We start from the raw sequence: 21,105 nt of genomic DNA, 5'->3' as shown, positions 1-21,105 counted from the left end.
AAATATATTTCCATATTAGTTATGTTGAGAAAGAAAAATCAGAATTAAAGAGAAAAATAATGAGGAAGAAAATACAAACATAAAAGTGAACATAATATGCTTCAATTTATACTCAGTCTCCATATTTCTCCCTCTGGATGTGGATAGTATTTTTCATTCCAAGTCTATTGAAATATGATTTGTAATTCTCCATCACCACATCTAGACTCTTCTCTGCTATCATTTTTCAGCAACTTTTCCTTGTTTTGAGGCTTGTACAATTCTAATTTATTTTTTAACTTAATCCCGATCTTGGTGGCCATTATCTATCAAGTCTTAAGACTTTCTCCTTCCTTCCTCAATGATTTTAGTGATTGACTCAGTCTATTACTTCACATCCTTACCCTTTACTAGGGAACTTTAATATATATATTGATGTTTCCTCAACTCCCCTAAATTTGCATTTTCTCTATCTATCTAATTCTCATGACCCATTCCTCTGCTTCATCTGGAATATCAGGAGTTATCATAAATAAAATTATTTTTAGATCTACTTGGGGTGAGTGAACCTTTTTAGCTAGGGCACTAAGTTGAGCCCCTAAAGATGAGAAGGATTCTGAGAAGCAGGGAGGAAGAGAAGAGAGGATGTGGGGAGATTTTTAAGAGGAAAGTAATTTTTAAATCCTAAGATATTAACTTTTCTGTTTCAGAATTGTTGTGAACAGCAACCATTTTTTGAGGCTCTGAAGAAATTTATCAAACTTCAAGGACAGTTTGGCTTCACCCAATGGCAACTAAAATGGGTAATTTACAACATCAAACTTCACAAAATCATATCTTCTAGTTGGAAAGAACTACAGAGATCAGTAAACCCAAATTATGGGAGGCAATAAAGCCTCATAGAAAGCATACTGGACTTCTTTGGGGTCAGAGGACTTGGATTCAAATCTTACTTCTATCACTTACTATCTATGTCACTTTGGCCAATTATTGAATCTCCTTCACTCTCAGTTTGCTTCTCTATGAAGTGAGAGAGGCAGCCAAAAATGACCTCTGAAGTTCTTTCTGGCATATATTGTAGATCCTATGAAACTGTAAATGAATAAAGTATCCCTTTCATTGATTATATCTGAAAAGTGGTCTTCTAGCCTCACCTTAAAGACCTTCAGTGACAGAGAGCTTCACACCTCTCAATTCATTCTATTTCTGGGCAGCTCTCATTAAGGAGAATTCTTCCCCCCCTTATATCAAAAAAGACAACATAGGATGGTGGAAAGAGTGAAGCTGGGAGAGATCTGAGTTTTAACCCTGATCCTGATGTGATCTATGTAAACTTGAGCAAATCACTTTAACTTTTCAGAGCCTTGATTTCTTTTATTTCTGTTTTGTCTGCTTCGCAGGGTATAATGAGGAGAAAAGCAGCTAGTATGTGTTATGTGTATTGTAAACATTAAAGCTTTTTAAAAATGTCAGCTTTATTATCAAGCAGAATCTAGTTGCTTGCCTGTAACTTTTAGATGTTAATCTTCATTCTGCCCTCTGAGAACAAGGAAAAGTTCAAGTTATCTTTATAATAGTGTTTTTAAGACATATCTGAAAAAACTTCTCCAAATATCTAAATGCTTGATATATTACACATGCATTATATATAAATGTATGTACATGTGTATATAGATTCATACATATCTGTATATGGCTATACATATAAATAAATATGTATACACATATATATGTGTGTTGGGATAGGTTAGAGTCAGATTCAACTGTCTTGTGACGGTCAATTGTTCAATTTCTATGACCATTTACACCTTAGAAATAAGCAAATACTACCAACTAGAGCCAGATTTATTGTTTTGTTGATTATCTAGACTTAAGAAAGTGATGGGGAAAGTTTTAACAATTAATATTAAAATTAAAACTGAGATGTATATTATCTGTACTTCCCTTGCAAGAGAGCTGATTGTCAAATATATACTAGCACATCATTTTGTATAATATGACTATATACACAAAAAATGTCTATGTATATAACATGTGTCTATGTTAGACAACTAGGTGACATGATAGACACAGTGCTTGATTTAGAGTCAAGATAGATCTGAGATCAAATTCTCTTTAGGGTTTTATTAGCTGTGAGACCCTGGGTAAATCATTTAACTTTTTTGTTTGTTTGCTTGTTTTGTTTCCTTCCTTGTAAAATGGGAATAATAATAAGTATTATTTACCTTAAAGGATTATTATTAGGCTCAAATGAGATAATGTCTCTAAAGTGCTTTGCAAATCTTAAAAAGTAGTATATAAATGCTGTGATAATAATGTTATGTTTTTATTTGTTATAAATTATAATAGTGATTATTAGAAATTTTATACTCATATAATAATATTTGGAATTATTATTAGCTCCCTAAGAAATTTCTCTTCATAGCCCAAAGTTCTCAAGTCCTTCACCTGATCCTTATATCTCATGGTTTTGATAATGATAGTAGGGAATATTTCATATAGTGCTTTAACATTGGCAAAATATTCTTATATGGTATTTCATTTGGTCCCTATAATTACTCAGTGGGGGTAGTTGCTATTATTATCCTCATTTTAAAGATGGGAGATTTTTAGATTAAGTAGGTTTAAATGACTTGTCCAGAGTCATACAGTTAGTAACACTAAAACTCTATTCTTCATAATACTATATTTGGTGTTCTACCACTTGGCTTCCTCTTTAATGTCTTCTTCTTTCTTATTATTTTTCTTTGTTTTATAATCAATAATCTTTTATAAGATTATTAATTTTATGTCTTACAGTCCTGTAGGCAATTTTATTTATTTAAAATATTTATTTAATTTATTTAAATAAATTCAGCAAATACCTTTACACATATAATATTTTCAAGTATAGTTTTGATTATGGGGAAATAAAGATTTAAAAAAGTCCATCTTTTATCCTCCTAGAAATTTACACTGCCTTCTCTCATTTTCCTATTTATGATAGACAAATATATTTCAAAAACCTCTGGATATTGGAAATAACTTGGTTGCTTCTTTTCAGATCTAAAAGGCTGCATGAAGCTTTTGGAGAAAATGTCAGTGTTGATTTTGAATGAAATTGCAGCATCCAAGTAAGTGTTCCCTGAATAAAGATATAAATGCATTTACATGAGTAGTTTGGCATTCTGAGTATTTTTACATGATTGAAGAGATGTGTACACGAGTTTTCTGATAGTCTCCTTACAGAAGTTTGGTGAGGGTAAGCTTCTCTCTTGATCTTTCCATTATAATTCACATCCTGAAAATATCCTTAGTTCCATAAAGAATAATGAACCCATAAATAAAAAGCCTTTCCTGAATAATTATTTAATGCAGGTTATTTGTGATCTTTATTTCAGCTATTCGAGCTTACTCAATGATTTTGTTGAATCTGAACTCTTCCTAATTGATGGGGATTCCTTATTTATCACCTGCCTAAATGATGAAAAATTGAAGGCAGGACAAAATCTTCACTTTTTCTACTTAATTGAACGTTATCTTTTCGATTTGAGAAGTAAAGGAGGCCAATTTATCGTTGTTTTCTTCAAGGTAATGTTTAAATCCATTAAAAAGAAAACCTCATGCAATCAATTACAGCAATTAATATAGGAAATATGTTTCTGCTGGTATATACAGTTTAACAAATAATGTGATATGATGTGAGAATATTGGATTTTGAGGGAGACCCTGAATTTCTCATTCGGTGTTTGCCAGTGTGAAATTGTATTATGTTCTAGGCTTCAGTTTACTGATTTGTAATAAGGACTAGGTTACCACTGAGCCCCTTTCAGCTTTAAATTAAGCATCCTATGACCAATGAAATATGTTGTGCAAAAATATTGTTGAGAATGTGTGAGGCTAGTCATGAGGAGAAAAAAAGAATTAAAAAGTTCTCCTTTCTATCAACCATGCTTTTAGCATCATCTTTCTCAGAAAATTCGATTTTCAACACTGGCCTTGGCCTCCTTGAGTTTCTTGGGAAAGAGAAGAAGAGATCTTGGAATTGGAATTAAATTTAAAATATGACAAATTGCATTCATTTCATTTCTGAGATTTAGAAAAGTTAAAAGTACAGATCAAGACTATGAGAAAGGCAAAACAATGATTCCATACTAGTATTGATCCTGACTTTCTCCCCCTCAGATTGTTCTCATCTCTCAGTCCCTATTTCCACCTCCTTTCAACTTTTCGATGTTTTAATTTTCCCTTATATTGTAATCTCTTAGAGGTCAGGAATTATAAGTATCTCTTGTGTTTGACTTAAATACTAGGCATGAGTACCAAAAGAGATTTTTTAAAAAATGGAAAATTATTTATATGTACAAAAATATTTCTAGCAGTTATTTTCTCAGGGCAAAAAAAAAAAAAGGAAATTGAGGGGATTCCCATCAATTGGGGAACAGCTGAATAAATTGTGGTATGTGATAGTCATGAAAATGTTCTATGGGAAATGTTGAGCAGGATGCTCTCAGAAAAATACCTGGAAAATCCTCCATGAACTCAAGCAAAGTGAAATGTACTGTAATACAAAGTAATATCAATGTTCTGGAATGACCAGCTATAAATGGCTTAGTTATTCCCAGTAATATAATGATCCATAACTACTCTGAAGGACTTACAATGAAAAATTCTATCCATACCCAGACAAGGAACTCATTGGTTCTGGATACAGATTAAAGCATTTTTTCCCCATTGTCTCTCTCTTTCTTTCCCTCTTTCCTTCCATCCTTTCCTCTCTCTCTCACTCTCTTCTGTTTTTATGTTTCTCTTTAACTTTATTTTTCTTTCACAACATGACTTATGGAAATGTTTCACATATAATTTCACATGTGGTTTCTTAATTGTGGGTGGGGATAAAGTGCAAAAGTTTTAAAAATAAATGTAAAAAAATTAGTCTTAAATGTAATTGGGGAAAATGATAAATGAATAAATAAATACATAAATCAATAAGTGTTTCTAGTGTTTGGTACTATGCCTGGCACATAGTAGATTTTAATAAATGTTTATTGATTGGGGCCAATTCAGTTTAGTACAATTTAATCTAACCTAACTCAAAATTCTGGTTTAAGCACTTATGTTCAAGAGATGATCTGGCAAGTATCCAAATGCAACAAACCAATAATCTTTAGAATCTGTCCTGAGGTGGCTTTCATCCTGCAAGAAATGCCATCTTCTAATCATCTACTAGATGATGATGTCAACATTGTGAGATAATCTTTCTTTGTTTTGTTCTTCCTTCAGGATTTTGAACACTCATATTTTGAAACACCCGAACTTCTTCCATTAAGGACTGCACTGATTCTCCACCTTCAGAAAAATACTGACATTAATATTCAAAGTGAATTTTCAGGATGTTTTTCACAGGAATGGAATTGTTTCTTGGAAGAAAACTGCCCATATTTTCTATTAGTTTCAGATGAAGGAATGACTTCTCTACAAACATATCTTTTCTATTTTTATATCATACATTCCTGGTCCATGAAGATCAGTACTGCTCTGATTTCAGGGCAGAAATTAGATATTCTCAGAGTTCATGCATACTTTATGCTAAGCAGACACAAGAATCAGAATTTTTTCAAGCAGGTAAATTCTTTTTAAAAAGTCTTTCATTGACATTTGTTTGTTAGTTTTTTGCATCATAGTCAGTTTTCATTAACATTCTTTAACATTCCTCTAGTTCATTGATTCTTTCCTTGTTATAGAGAAAACAGTTAAATCAAAGAAACTTGCCAAATGATTGCATATAATAATTCTTGAGACATTCCTTACTATAGTAGTTAGGAAGCAGGTGAATACAGTGAATCAGAAAGATTCAAATCAGAAATCATTGATCAGAATGTGACATTTGCACTTCTAGCACTGCTTAGTGTTAAATAAGCTTTCAGTTGACTTTTTCAACCTAATTCACCAGACTCCATAATTTGAACCATGGTTTTATGTAACCATTTTCCTTAAAATATTCTGAGATATATCTTAATTCTTAAAATAATACTTTCAGTATCAATGTCCAACTATCAAATTATTGGGTCAGAGAATATTCTTATTTTTTGCAACTTCTACTGTGGGCTTACATTTCATTAGCAGTGAATGAAGCCTGGTTCTTTTTCATTTTTAAAAATGGCTTACTGCTATTCTGCTCTTAAAATAATCACTATCACTTTCCTATAAGTTTCTCACACTACAAAGGTATATCTACTTCTCCATAACCCTACTTGTAGTGTACTTGATTGTAGTCTTTGATTTTTTTTTTTAATTTGATAGGTATCAGATGAGACAGTGCATTAAAGTTTTTCTAATTTTCATCTCTATTATTGAGCTTGAATATTTAAAAATTATTTATAAGAAATTTTGTTCCATATTTGAAAATTGTCTATATTTTTTGATTATTTATGCACTAAGGACTTGTGGTTACTATCATATTAACAGTTCCTTTATGTTTTAGATTTCAAAATTCTATCATGTGTATCATAAATATTTTCATTTTGTATTTCTCTTATTTTAATAATAATTTTATTATATTATTTCATTGAAAAGATTTTAAAATCTGAGCTAGCAAAATTTCTTCCATTTCTTGAATAAAAATTAATTACCTTTCCATAATTCAGAAAATAATTTATTCTTTCTTTTTTTCCTAGTTTATTTTTTCATATCTCTCATCTAATTGAACCTTTGGGACAGAAATATTTATATATGATTGTATATTTATACACATTTATATACATTCATACATATGTATATGAACACATATGTATTCACGCACATGCATATACACATATATTTGTATATATACATATACATTCAGATGTTTCTGTAGATCTGTTTTACACATGCCTATGTATATGTACATATATATTGTGGAGAAATAGGTATATTTTTGTAACATATAAGAGTTTTGTTGAACTCATTAGGAAGTAACAGTGAATAAAAAAATATAGCAGTGGGGTGTGTGTGTGTGTGTGTGTGTGTGTATGTGTTTGTAAAGACATAAGTTCAAATATCTTTCTGACATGGGTATCCTTACCAATTTTTCCATGCACATTTGTTAAAAAATGAATCATTTTGCAGATATAAGTTTTCTGAAAGTTTGACCAGAAAGGCAGCACAATTTGGTAGTTTTAGAGGGTAGGAACACCTGGGTTAGTGTCCTATGACCCTTAGAAAGTTGCTTTACTTCTTTGTATCCTGGATAATTCTTGGAGACTCTTAAATTGAAGAACAGATACTGCTTTGCTTTGGTTGTATGTATTCCCACATCAGGACTTTCCTACACCAGTAAAATTAGAAGTTCAGACCAAAATAAATTTTGCCAACCCATTTATATTCATTTGGTTCAATTCCTAATCTACCTATTCTAGACCATCAATCTATTACTCTTTTTTTTTCACCACATAGTTTCAATGATAACCACTTTGTAATAAAGTTTAAATGGGAATACAAGACCCCAATTATTGGTTTTGCTTTTCAATGTGCTTCATAATGATCTTGCGGTCCCTTGTTTTCCTACATACATTTTATTATATGAAAATCACAATTCCAGAGGACTGATGTGAGGCATGCTAACAAAAGAATGATGGACACAGAATATAGAATGAGACAGACATTTCTAGATATGACCAATGCAGAATTTGTTTTTCTTAACTATGCATATTCATCAAAAAGGTTTTTAAAATTTTGTTTCCAGTTGGAGATGGGTGGGAAGAAGAGAAAATAAATGGTTATTAATTTATAAAAAAGGTTCACATAGTGTAATAATGATCAGGAGTAGAATTTATTAGGGAAAAAAGCAGAGCTAGTAATCACTGGTCTCAGACAAAGTTAAAGGTAAAATACATTAAATTAAAAGAGAAAAATAAGGAAACTATATTACATGTCAGCCATATTAATATTGTTTTAGAGTATTTAAAACAACCAGATAGTATATGATTAGAATATTGCTGTGACATAGGAAATGATAAGTTGATAGATTTAGAAAAATCTGGAAAGATTTGGACCTAAGGATGATGTTATCCACTTTCAGAGTATATGAATATATATGTATATATTTATGCCTGATGACAGGCATCTTTGTACATATATGTGTATGTATATAGATATGTACATATACATGTATAAATGTGTGTGCATATGTACAGATAAATACATCTATGCTTAATTGTACAGCCTGCTTGACAGAGGTGGGGGGAAAAAAGGGGGAAAAAAAGAATAAAGTAAAAATTGCACAGCAGAGAACAACAACAAAAAACCTACAAGGAAATGAAAAGATGGACAGTTCTGAATTCAATGTGTACTATTATTATTTATACTTCATTAAATGGTAATTTGTTTTTACATATTTTGAATCATCTATTATGTACATGATAATTTTTTTCTTTTTCTTTTTTTTCTATTTTGTATTTAAGTGTGAATTAAAATTTAATAACACCAAAGAAATTTGGTAAAATAAAATTTACTCTTAAAGACTATCCTCAAAGTATAATCCATGTAAGTTTCCTTGATAGATAAATACAATAGATACAGCAGATAACTGTTGGAAAACTTTCTGTCAATGTCAAGTGAATCATTAGGAGGCCTATATTTGACAAGTATCATAGGACCTTCTTAAAGGTTTTTTTTATGCATACTCAAAGGAGACTTGGCTGAATAATCCACACAAGATCAGTCATAGATGCAATATTCCTATCTTCCACTCTTTTCCAGGTAGTTTGGTAGCTGGTCCAAAATTAAATAGTGGATAAGAGCAGAGTAGATTGCATTTAGGATATTATGCAATGCTTTTGAAGACCCTAAACTCCTTAGTATGACAAATATTTATTTTTTAATTACAAATAGATACTTAATGAAAGTTATGAATTTGGCAGTGTATTTCCATTGATGACTTACATGTAAGATATAGCATGAATGGTAATGTCTTAGGGAATATATTCTTAGAAATATATCCTAGAAAAGGGATTTGGGTCAACAATAGAATGAGTGAAGGACAATTCACTCTCACAAATAACTATCTGAATAGTTTGCTGGTACTCTTAAAATATACTGTGACAAAGAAGAAAACTTCAAGCATAGCAAGTAGATCCTTTATAAAGGTCATGGATAAAAATGATACATTATGTGATGTAAGGATGAGTTAAGATCTGTGCCAGTGGAGGGAATAGTTCCCAAATTGAAGAGATCATGAATCGGCTATACCTGGATGGGCTTCATTGTAATTTGAAAGATTATGATTTACATCTTAATGAAAGACTGAATTGATCTGGATGGATAATTATGTTCTGAACTAAAAAAATAATTCATATGATTTGTTCTCTTTTGAAGGAAAAAAATCAAATGAAGAGAGTTTACCAAACTCTGATTGAGCATTTGAAAACATCCAGTGCTGCATCACTGACACCATTATTTGACCAATTACATTGTAACAATTGGGAAAAAGAGGTAATAAAACTACTGTTTCTTTAGTTAAAAGTCTGAAAGAATTTGAAAAAATAAAAAAACCCAGCTTGTATGTTTTGTCTTTTAAATGTCATTAAATTCATTAGTTTAAACTGGAGTTAAGATACAAAAAGAACTAAATAAGTAGAACAAATGGAACAAATGTATTGTTAAAGTTTACTACACATAAATGTAAAGTCCTATATGAGTTCAAAAGGGTCAGCTTCACAATTAGAGTAGTGGAGAAGCATAGCTAGACATGGAAAATAATCCAAGACATTTAGGACAAAATGTTGCCAAGCCATGTATTACCCATCTTTTATTTGTAAAGTTTATTTTTAAATTGTGTAGAATTTTATATTTACCTCTATTAAGCATCATCTTAACATATTTGGCTTGTTGTGTTGTTTTATTTTATTAAGATCTGAATGACATCTAATATGCCAGCTATTCTGCTTAGCTTTGTGTCATTTGCAATATTTACATCTATGTAATAAATAATAAGTGTATACAACACTGGGCCTAAAGTCAGGAAGACCTGAGTTCAAATTTGGTCTCTGTAACCCTGGATAAATCACTTAACTCTACCTCAATTTCTGTAAAACCAACCAACCAACCAAAAAACTCTACGTCAAATTCTGTAAAAAAAATTCTGTAGAGATGGTAATGATAAACCTTCCTTCCCTCCTTCTTTCCTTTCTTTCTTCCTTCCTTCCTTCCTTCCTTCCTTCCTTCCATCCTTCCTTCCTTCCTTCCTTCCTTTTTTTCTTTCCCTCCTTCCTTCCTTATCTTTATCTTTGCTAAGAAAACCTAAAATGTGGTCAGAAAGAGTCAGTTCTGACTGAACAACAAAATAAATAATAATGACCATTTATATAATACTGACTAGGCACAATGCTTTATAAATATTTTTCTCATTTGAATCTCATAATAACTCCTGGGAGGCAGGTGCTATTATCATCCCCATTTTAGAGTTGAGGAAACTGAGAGGTTAAGTGATATTACCAGAGTCATAGAGTTATCTCAGGCCAGATTTGTACTTAAGGCTTCCTGATTCTAGGACTGCTTATAAAATCTTAGGCAGTGTAGACAGTAACAAAGACCTGTACAACAAGATAACTAAAACAAAACTGGTTATATAGCAGAATTGATGAGCAGAATTACCAAAGGGCTCTATTGCTATCTAAGAAATTAAAGTAAAAGAATATAATATTACTAGGTGGACTTTCCACATGGAGTTCATGAAAAAAGGGATAAAAGTTGCATAAGATGAGAAGACATGGATAGGTTTCCATATACTCTTTTGGAAAACAGAGAACTATACCAAAGAACTAAATCTTCTACACAGACAGTCACATAGTATTGAATTTAAGTAATGGATATTAGCATTCACTAAGCACTTCGTGTTCACTGTAGAAAGTCACAGTCCCATTGTATCTTGACCTTCATAGACCTGTTAAAGATTTTAGTTTAAAAAGGTCAAAGTCTCACACTGCATCCGGGGCTATCTCCAGTCATTCTGATTAATATTTTGCCACTGGACCCAGATAGCTCCTTAAGAGAAAATAAGGCTGGTGACTTAGCACATACCACCCTCACTTAAATCCATCTCTCTAGTATGTCATGGCATCACCTCTCTGATATCATGATCCTCTTGGAGAATGAAGGATAAACAACAACTCATCTTGTTAGGTCTTGTTACTCCTTACACCTAGACTGTCATAGAAGGTATATCATAAACTTGAGTCATTAACTTATCACTGGAGAGATATATTGTGTCTTCAAGGGTATTGTATTAAAGTGCAATTGATTATTTGTTTTCCACTCTCCTCCTCCTTTTCCTTCTTATGTAGGGACACAAACATACACACACACACAACTGTCTATCTGTCTTATGGCTTATACTTTCAGAGACATTTCATCAAATTCACATTTGCAGTATCCTATTAAAGGGGATCACTAGAAACTTGGAGAAGTTAGCTTTCTTAATGACATATCATATTACTCAAAGAAATGTTTAATTTTTCTTCTACTTAAAATTAAAAATGAGACAAATGTACACTTTTAGTTAATCTGAAAAAAAAAGAACTTGTTTGGGCAAGCCATGAATGCCAATGAATTTTTCATTGAAGACTACTTATCCTGAAGAACTTGCAGGAAAAGTACTTTATTCTAAAATTGTGATAATTTTCTTTTGCACCAGATATGTTGGAGTATTGGTCAACTTCAAGCCCTCTGGCCAAAAGGATCTGATATTCAACGTGTTCTCTGTGTGCTATCATGTTCTTTGTCCTTGAAAATGTACCAGAATTTTCAAGAAAAGGAGAAGAAAACTTCTCCAGCAATAGACACATCTGAGGTAGGATTTAACTTTTTCATTCAACATTTAAAATGTTATACAAGCTTAATAATTGTTTTCTTTTAATTTTTTCTCTTTTTATTGCCATTAATTTTTCAAGATTATAAAAATTATTTTCTTCATCATAACTTAAAAAATACTTGTCAAAAAATAGTGAGTGAAAACAGAACTCATTATTTCCTCTCATTTTCTGTACTTCCCTGTTACTGTTGAGGGTATTATAATTTTCACTCTAGTTCTATTTGACTTTTTATTCTCACTCACTGTGTATATTCAACCCTCTGACAAATTTCAAATCTACCTTTCCAAGCATCTTTTGACTATATTCCCTTTCTCCATTTACACAGTCATACTCATTATCTCTTTTCTGGAGTATTGTAAAAGTCTTCTAATTGGTTTTTCTACTTCAAGTTTCTCCCCATTCCAGTTGATTTTTCACTTTACAAAATGCTTCAAAACAAATTCTGGAATGGAAGAATCCAGAAGAGTGATGAAAATAATTTCCAAGCCAAAAACTACTTAGAAGATTGTCAGAAAATGCCTGTTGCACCTAGGTGATAGTGAAGCACAGTACAGCATAGGCTGCCCCCTAGCAAACCAGCAGTAGGCGTTGGAGGCACCTGAATCAGTGGGACAATGGTAGTGTTCAGACTTCTCAGCCCAAAGATGGTGAGGGGTTAAGACAATTGTCAGAAGAAGATTATAGGAGTCACTTTAGTAGCACCAGGGAGAGGATTTTTTTTTGGCTTGCCTATATTTAGATCTGGGTTGCAGTCTTAAGTCTAAGTCAGAGGGCAAGAAGAAATGCTAACATAATAGACCTTTTAGATGTAGATGAACTGGGACCTTAGTTATAGTTCAATAATAGAAAAGAATAATTTTTATCATTTATAAAACAGAGTACAGGCCAGGAGAATAGTAAAAACCACTTCTTCCTATATCATACTATATTGGAAGAAACAAAAACTTACAGGTACCCAGAACTATTTTTTGACAACAGGTGCACAAAAATCCTAGATCTTGGCACAGTGCCCTCTCCCCTATGGAAGCAGTGCCCCATTAGAGTTAAAAGTCAAGAAATAAGCTGGAAAATGAGTAAACAGCAGGAAAAGACCTGGATTATAGAAATTACTATGGTGACAGGGATCAAAACACAAACACAGAAAAAGATAACAAAATCAAAACTACTAAATCTATAACCTCAAAGAAAACTATGGAGTGGCCTCAGGCCATGGAAAAGCTCAAAAAGGATTTGAAAAATCAAATAAGAAAGGTGGTGGGAAATTTGGAAAGAGATAAGAATGATGCAAGAAAATAAAACTAATACAAAGAATCAAAAGGAGGCACAAAAAATCCTTACCCAAAAGAGGTTAAAAACAGAATATGCCAAAGGGTATGAGAGGAATAAAAATCCAATGAAGTGAAGAATTCAAGAAAAGCAGGATTGACTAGATGGAAAAACATGTACAAACATTTACTTCTTAAAAGTAGAATTTACCAAATGGAAAAAGAGATACAAAAATTCATTGGAAAAAAAGAACTCCTTAAAAAGTAGAATTGGTCAAATAGAAAAGGAGGTACAGAAGCTCATTGAAGGAAATAATTCTTTAAATATTAGAATTTAGAGAGTAAAAACTAAGGACTTCAAGAGATATTAAGACTCAAACAAAATAAAAAGAATGAAAAAGTAGAAGAACATGTGAAACATCTCATTGGGAAAAAAATGATTGGAAAATAGATCCAGAAGTGATATTTTAAGAATTACTGACTTATCTTAAAATTAAAACATTTTAATTTAATTTTAAAACAATTCCTGTCAGTTTTTCAAAAATTTCTTCTGAATCTGAAACATGATTTTTTGGAGGATGGGATGGGGAACTCATTTATCCTTACTCATTTTTCTTCATTTGTGATCAGTGTATATTTTTCTGATTCTGCTATTTCCTGACATAATAATTTCCAAAATTCTTTATAGACTTGAAAAGTATCTCTCATGCTTATTGATTTTAGTTGCAATATAATATTCCTTAATATTAATCATTATAATTTTTTTAATGTTTGATTACTTAGGAATGATGGCTTCTTGGTTTTTATTTTTGCTTTTGAAATTTCACATTATATATTGAAAATATTTTAAAAACCAGTTCTTTAAAATAAAAAAAATTATAAGTTTATCTTTAATCAATGAATTATTGGGTCAAAGGGTATTATTATTTTTGTAATTTTAACAAGTACGAGATTGCTTCATAAACAAGAACCACAAAAATCTGCAAGTTTTCAGTTCTATCAGCTAAACTTTGTGGCCTTATTTCTCCATCATTTTACAATACTATGTTTTGTTGCTTTAATTTTTTTAATATTTGATGGTTGTGAAGTATTATTTTAGATAATTTAAATTTGGCAGTATTTGGTAATTATTAAATCTGTCTGTTTCTTTAAGGATCATTGATTATATAGAGTCAGTTAAAGAATAGAAATTCTCTAGACCAAAGATTTGTTACTTTTGTTTGTGACATGGATCCTAATCTTTTGGGATTTATGGACTCTTCTAAATGATATTTTAAAATGCACAGGACAAAAATACCTATAATTATAATTGAGATCAATTATATTAAAATACAGTTGTAAAGTTGTAAAAAAAAAAAAAAAACAAACAAATTAATGAATCCCGGGTCAGTAATCTTTGGTTTTGTCCAACTTGCCACCCAGTGTCGTCATTCTCTCAACAGCTTTGTGAAATTTATGGTATTGTTAATGAATAATTCTAGTTGTAGAGAGCATACTTATTATGTTGCAAAGCTTAATGGTTCTAATTGCTAGAAAATTCCTCTATTGAGTTTTAAAATAGTTCTGCTGGATTCAGGTAAAGCCTATTGACAAATATTTGCAAAATTAAAAACTTTTATTCAGGGATTGAAATATTCAGAAATTATTTCCTTGGAAAATCCGTGGATCAATTATCCACTCTCTTTGCCTTCTATCTCTAGCCTTCCAATGCCATGATTATTTTGAAATGTCAACATAACATTTTCAAAGAGATGAGTGCTATTGAGATGACGAGACTTGTCATGCTTCCATGATAGTGTTACGATCAATTTGTTGGTCAAAGAGGGAGGTGTGCTAAATCTTTATATATATATATATATATTTTTTTTTTTATTCAGAAACATTTGGCATCAGTAGAGGAAGTTAAAGATCTTTGCAGAATGTATTGCCTCAGTGTAGTTTTTTTGCTCCATTTGCCTCTTTCTCAGAGAGCTTGTACCAGATTAATCAGTTCTTCCTGGAAAAACTCAGTTTCTACCTTCTTGAAAATGGTAAGTATTGGAGTTTAAAATATCTTATCTTGTTACTCTACTTGTAGTTATTAGAAATAACTTACAAATAGATTTATATGGGCAGCACTAATCTTTTGGCAAATATTTCCTATTCAGAGAATAGGAAGAAGTTGTAGTTGCTGATGTTCTTTTTTATTTTCTAAGATTTAAGATTTCAGAATGAATTACTCTCAGTACTCTCCACCTTGTACAATTGTGGTAAGGAATGCATGTCATAAATCATAAATCAAAATTGCTTGTTATTTGTCTGTACTGAAAGGAACATTCTCTGTTTGGACTTTCATTCCATTTAAGGAGATAAAACTCAAGACAAAAAGAATTAAAATTATTTATTAAAGTATGTAAAGGTAGTAACACATTGATAGGATAATCACTGGATTCACAATAAAAGAGAATGGGCCATTACATCTCAGTTCCTCCTCAAGGTAGGAATAGTTGACAATTTCCAGTACAATCAAACAGAAAGATGTCTTACTAACTGATGAATATTAGGTAATTTAAAGCTGCAGAATGAGGAATGCATTCCTCCAACAGTGGTTAATAAGCAGATCTGGGAACAATAAGTCACAGAATTAATCTAAATTCTAATAATTGTCTACAGATCATCCCTTACAATTTCTTTTGCAAAGAAAACTTACTATAGCCCCCGAGAACTCTGTCTATTTATGAGGCACTTTCTATTTTGCCTGGCCATAATATTCCTGCTGAATCTAAATAAGAGAATCTGCAATTGTATTAATCTACCTTCAAAAGAACCAAAATTTTTTGATAATATATTTTCTATTTTTAGAAAAAGTGGTGTGAATTTTTTGTTCTAAAAAATTTGGATAGTTCAGAAACATGGAATGTGGATTTAACTTATGTTTGTGATACAAATGATGACCAGTTATGGAAGAATATTGTTTATTACTATGAAAAAGAAAGCACACAAGGTACTATTTTAATATCTTGATCTTTTGTTTTTTTACCCTACATTTTTAAGATAAAGTATTACCCCATTTGTTAATTCACAACTCTCATTTATTTATATTCATGTGTTTTGTTATGTTGAGTTTTCAGATATTTTCTTCTTCCTATTCAGTGAATTGTCATTTATAAGAAAACTAAAAAAAAGGAGATAAAACTCAATTTAGGATCCAACCAAAGCATAAAATTTATTTTGGTTGTATAGGTTTACATTTGGAATTGGGAAAAGCCATTGAGGAAGATTATAAAGACTTGTGGAGTGCTGTGTCACATCTGGTAAGAGAGTTTGATGTAGGACCACCATTACCTCTCCGAGTTACAATGGAACTTTTTCTTCAAAACACATGCTCACCAATTAAAGGTAATACATCTGCAAAGTCATTTTAAACAATGCTGAAAATGTTCTGGAAATACCATTTTAACCTATATGCACAACCAGGAATATTCTTTAATTTTCATTGTTAACTTTTAAAATAAATTTTACTTAATATCATTATTGTAACCAAAAGGCTTAGAAACAATTTCACAAAGTCTATGATATAGTTTGTGTTGTACAAGTCACAGCTTCCTTGGTAGTAAGCTCTGTAGAAGGGGAGACCCAGTTTTAAATTTTTTTATCTCCTCTCAAGTACTCTGCTTTGCACAGAGAAGATGCTTATACCCCAAAGTTTGGTGTCCTATCTTCCTTTTCCAATATTGTTTCAAATTTCCTTTGCTTATATTTTATGCTTATTTAATCATGCACATGTTATATTTCCCAAATATTACATATATATATATATAATATAAATATATTATATATATATATGTTCCTGGAGGTCAGGAACTGATTTATTTTTATCTTTGCATCCCCAGTGCCTCAAGAATTCTTTGCACTAAGTGCTTATAAAAAAAAGTTTATTGATTTGAATTGGTAGATGGTTGTTGTCCAGTGAGGAAATAAAGGATTTGTTGAATTCTACCAGGAGCATAGCCATATATTTGGAGACTTTATCTATTATTTGTTCTTGTACTAATAAAAGAAATAAGACTCTTACTTTTTTTATTTCAGAGTATCCATTGTTGTAAATGAAGTGACAAAGACTATGTAGACACATAGTTCATAAATATTACAGATGTTGAAAAAATGAAAGCAAATTAGATGTAATAAAAATAAGAATCTCTTCAATCTTCTCTGCTCCCTTTCTATTTTCTCTTTCTTTATTTTTTCTCGAAATCTGGATATATGGTAGAAGTAAATGTATTTTGCTTTAAAGAACATATCATCTCTTGTTGATTAGGATCATGGAGGAGAAATGACTATATATTTTGGCAAATGCAGTACAAATTTTACATGTGGCATGAGATTTTTGTTGACAGATTATTTTTAAAGCATTTACAGAGATACTATATGGCAACCTGGGCAAAGTAATCATGAGGCCCATTTAGAAACCAAATAGCCCAGCTATCTTATTTTCCTGATGAAGAAGCAGAGGACTCAGGAGCTTAAGTGATTAGTCCAATCCTGTTCAGCAATCTACCCCTTCTTACCATTCCAATCTTACACCTTATTCTCCCCTCTTCTTCCACCCCTAATCTATGATTCAGTGATGCTGCCCGCCTTGCCCTTCTTTGCACAAGGTACTTTGTCTCCAGATGTGGCATTTCCTGTGGCTGTGGGGAATACTCCCCTTTTCATTTCTTCTTTCTAAAAAGTCCCAGCTAAAATCCCATATTCTACACAAATCCTTCAATCTTAAAGCTAGAACCATCCTTCTGATTATTTCTAATGCATTCTCAGTATATCCTATTTGTACATAGTTTTTAGATTGTCTCCCCTCATTAAGCTAAGAGATATTGTAATGCTGGAGAAACTGAAGCAAGATAAAGATTAGAGAGTTTTTTAATATTTTATTTGAAAGGGAGAGATTTACTGGGACCAAATGGATCCATGGTTTGGTCCCAGGGCTAACTGAGACTATTGTCTCCAAAAATCCAGCATCCAGCAGCCCATGTAAGTTCTCCATGACATATTTATACACAGTAGGTAAACAAAAAAAGCAGGGGGGGGGGTGGAGTCCAAACTCTGGTGAGCAGGAATCTCCATGCAGGAACCATTAATTCTGTTTTGAGAGGTTGGGGGGATAGGATCATACATTCTAACAAGCTGTGAGTTAAGAAAGTGTCTGATTAGAGACAGAATGTCTGGATTCCCCCTTTTTGAGTTTACACATTGACAATATATAACCTTAGAGCAATTAGCCCTGAGTTATATCAAGTCTTCATGAACCGGAGGGGGGTGGTTTGCAACTAAAGGGATTGAGGCAGGACAAAACTGAGGCAGGATCAATTAGGGAAACCGAGGCAGAATAATTTAGGGAAACTGAGTCAGGACAATAAGGGAAACTGAGTCAGGACAATAAAAGAGAACTGTGGCACAACAATACTTGGGAGTAGGGGACTGTTTTCTATCTTTTTTTTTGCTATCCCCCTTCCTGATAGAGTATTTGAAATGTGGTAGGCACCTAATAGGGCTTATTAATGGACTAACAAGAAAGTAGCTTAGCTGGGGCTAAATATGAAATCTTCTAACTCAGCAAATAATTTAATCACTCAGTTTTAATTTGATCATCTGTAAAATGGGAATAATAATAATAATAATATCTATCTTACAAGATTGCTGTGAGGATCAAAGGTAATGACATACCTTGCAAACCTCAAAGGGCAAAATAAGTCCTACTTATTATTATGTAGCAATGTGCTTGTTCATATATTTATTTGTTTTTCTTCCTCTTGCCTCCAAGAAGAGACTCAGGAAAAGATGCCTAATTTGGGCTTTATTCCAATGACATCACCAATAGTTAAGAAGTTTGCAGGAGACATCCTGGATCAGGTTCCTTTTCTAAGCAGGTAAGAAGTTAAATGTTTCACTTGATAGAAGAGTGTGCATATAGTAGACAGTCATGTAAATAATTCTTGAATTAATAGCTGATTTTTCTGTTTTTATCAATGAATATGAATGTCTGTTCCCCATTCTTGGAATACTTCCTAGCTTCCTATAAGTCCCAACTAAAATCCTTTCTTCTACAGGAAGCTTTCCCTAACCCTTCTTAATTCAACGGCTTTTCTGCTTTTATTTATTTCCTATTTATATTGTATATAGTTTGCTTTGTGTACTTTTGTTTGTGCATTGTCTTCCCTTTTAGATTGCAAGTTACTTGAGGGAAAGGATTGTCCTTTTCTTTCTTTTGTAAATACAGATTTTAGCATAGTGCCTGGTTCTTAATAAATGTTTACTGAATTGAATTGGATAAGAACAAATGAGATATGAGCATTTCTAGGTGAAAATATTTGTGGTCTCCTTGCTTATGGGTTAGGAATGGCATACCTTCAGATGTGTATGTGTTTACTAAAGTGTTATGGTGCTTCAGAGTTCATGGTGTCTGGAGGCATACATCATTTGTTAACATTAACATAATTTGCATTTTATATCTCCTAGTGATGACCCAGTCGTTACTTCCCTGGTCAAGTATAAGGAGTTTCATGAACTTGTACACTGGCATTCTCATAAGCCCCTTAGTGATCACTATGAGAGGACAAAATCTTTTACAGATGGTGAGCTATGTGACTTTACTGAACTAAACTGAATTGATTTGCCTTTGGGATGGCATGGATAAAAATGGTCTATTTCAATCCTAATACAATTGTGATTCTGAAAGTGAATAACATATGTTATGCAAAATTGGCCCCTACTCCCCTACTCCAAAAATACCCAAGGCTCCTCATTGCCTTTAAAAGCAATTGCAAATCCCACACCCTTTAAATCTGGCTTCAATATATCTTTACAGTCTTTAACAAATATTACACCCTATCAGACAGTCTGCCATCCAGTCAACCTGGCTTTCTGTTTCTCATCCACAAAACTCCATTTTTTTGTTCCCTGAATTTATCCTGGCTATTTCCATGCTTGGTCAGCTTTCTATTCACACCATTATCATTTGGAATCTTTGGCTTCCTTCAAGATTCGGCTCAAGATTCATCATCCACATGAAGCCTTCCTAATCAATCACTTTCTGCCCTGCCTTTACCCTACTTCCACTGCTACTATAGTGCCCTATCAAATCTATAGTTAGCTATTTTGCATTTACATATACATATATGTATATACACATATACAAACATACATTTTTGTGCACAATATATACATACACACAAACACATATATCCATACATATCCATTTATGCATATTATGTTCTCCTGATAGAATGTAAACTCCTTGAGTGCATGAACCATGTCACTTTTGTCTTATATTTCCAGAACTTGACACAATGCCTGGTACTTAATAAATGATTGTGAAAAATATGTGGACTTAAAAATTAATTTCCTTTGAACTATATGCCCTTCCCCTTAAGGCTGCAAATGCATATATGTCATTACTCTTAACACAGATTAAGTATGAAAAAAGATCTTGGAGATTATATTATTCTTTCTTATACTCCCACATATCCTTTATATCCTTATTCTCCCTTATTCATTTAGAAGTGAAAAAATTGAGATACAAAGAAAGGAAATAACACTTCAAGTGTCACAAAGCCAATAGGTGGCAACATTGAGGTTAAAACCCCGATGCTGAATTCAAAAGCTAGGGTATTTTCCCTTACATAACACTGATTTGTTGAATATTGGTGAAAAGATATCTGTTTTCTTTGCATGAAGCATTTGTAAACCAGAAATTTATGATATTTAGATCCAGATATGTTAGAGACAATCACAGTTAGAACATGTAACATGGGCTATGATAGAAAGGACATTGCATTTGGTTTTGGAGATTCTAGGTTTGAATTCTGGTCTCCTAGCTGCCCTCCATTTCTTTACTCTGCAACATGAGGACATGGGAAAAATTAATATTCAAGGTCTTTCTTGTTGTGTAATCTATGAAATCAGCCTTCAAAGCATGATTAAATCCTGGCAGTCTAACAATCACACACAGTCTAGCAAATCTGTCACTTTAAAGTGTCATTGGCTTATTATTAGAG

The 21,105-nt window shown here is 32.1% G+C and overlaps 1 protein-coding gene across 2 annotated transcripts in view; it reads left to right on the top strand.

The window, feature by feature from the left end:
• LOC100917791 (probable ATP-dependent RNA helicase DDX60) overlaps positions 1-21,105 on the top strand; it is a 119,734-nt gene that overhangs the window by 20,588 nt on the left and 78,041 nt on the right. Inside the window, exons 2-12 of one of the 2 annotated variants that reach the window (XM_023505872.2) lie at positions 690-782; positions 3,023-3,092; positions 3,360-3,549; positions 5,242-5,583; positions 9,313-9,429; positions 11,630-11,785; positions 14,950-15,102; positions 15,914-16,055; positions 16,295-16,450; positions 18,876-18,978; positions 19,568-19,683. In XM_023505872.2, coding sequence (XP_023361640.1) covers positions 767-782; positions 3,023-3,092; positions 3,360-3,549; positions 5,242-5,583; positions 9,313-9,429; positions 11,630-11,785; positions 14,950-15,102; positions 15,914-16,055; positions 16,295-16,450; positions 18,876-18,978; positions 19,568-19,683 — 1,561 coding nt within the window. In that variant the 5' untranslated portion in view covers positions 690-766. Of the gene's footprint in view, positions 1-689; positions 783-3,022; positions 3,093-3,359; positions 3,550-5,241; positions 5,584-9,312; positions 9,430-11,629; positions 11,786-14,949; positions 15,103-15,913; positions 16,056-16,294; positions 16,451-18,872; positions 18,979-19,567; positions 19,684-21,105 lie in introns of both variants that reach the window. The other variant, XM_012552124.3, reaches the window with a different exon arrangement.

Source organism: Sarcophilus harrisii, chromosome 6, assembly GCF_902635505.1.
Source record: "Sarcophilus harrisii chromosome 6, mSarHar1.11, whole genome shotgun sequence".
Lineage (NCBI taxonomy): Eukaryota > Metazoa > Chordata > Mammalia > Dasyuromorphia > Dasyuridae > Sarcophilus > Sarcophilus harrisii.
Note: the sequence above shows the minus strand (reverse complement) of the source record. Positions and strands in the feature narration are given on the sequence as shown.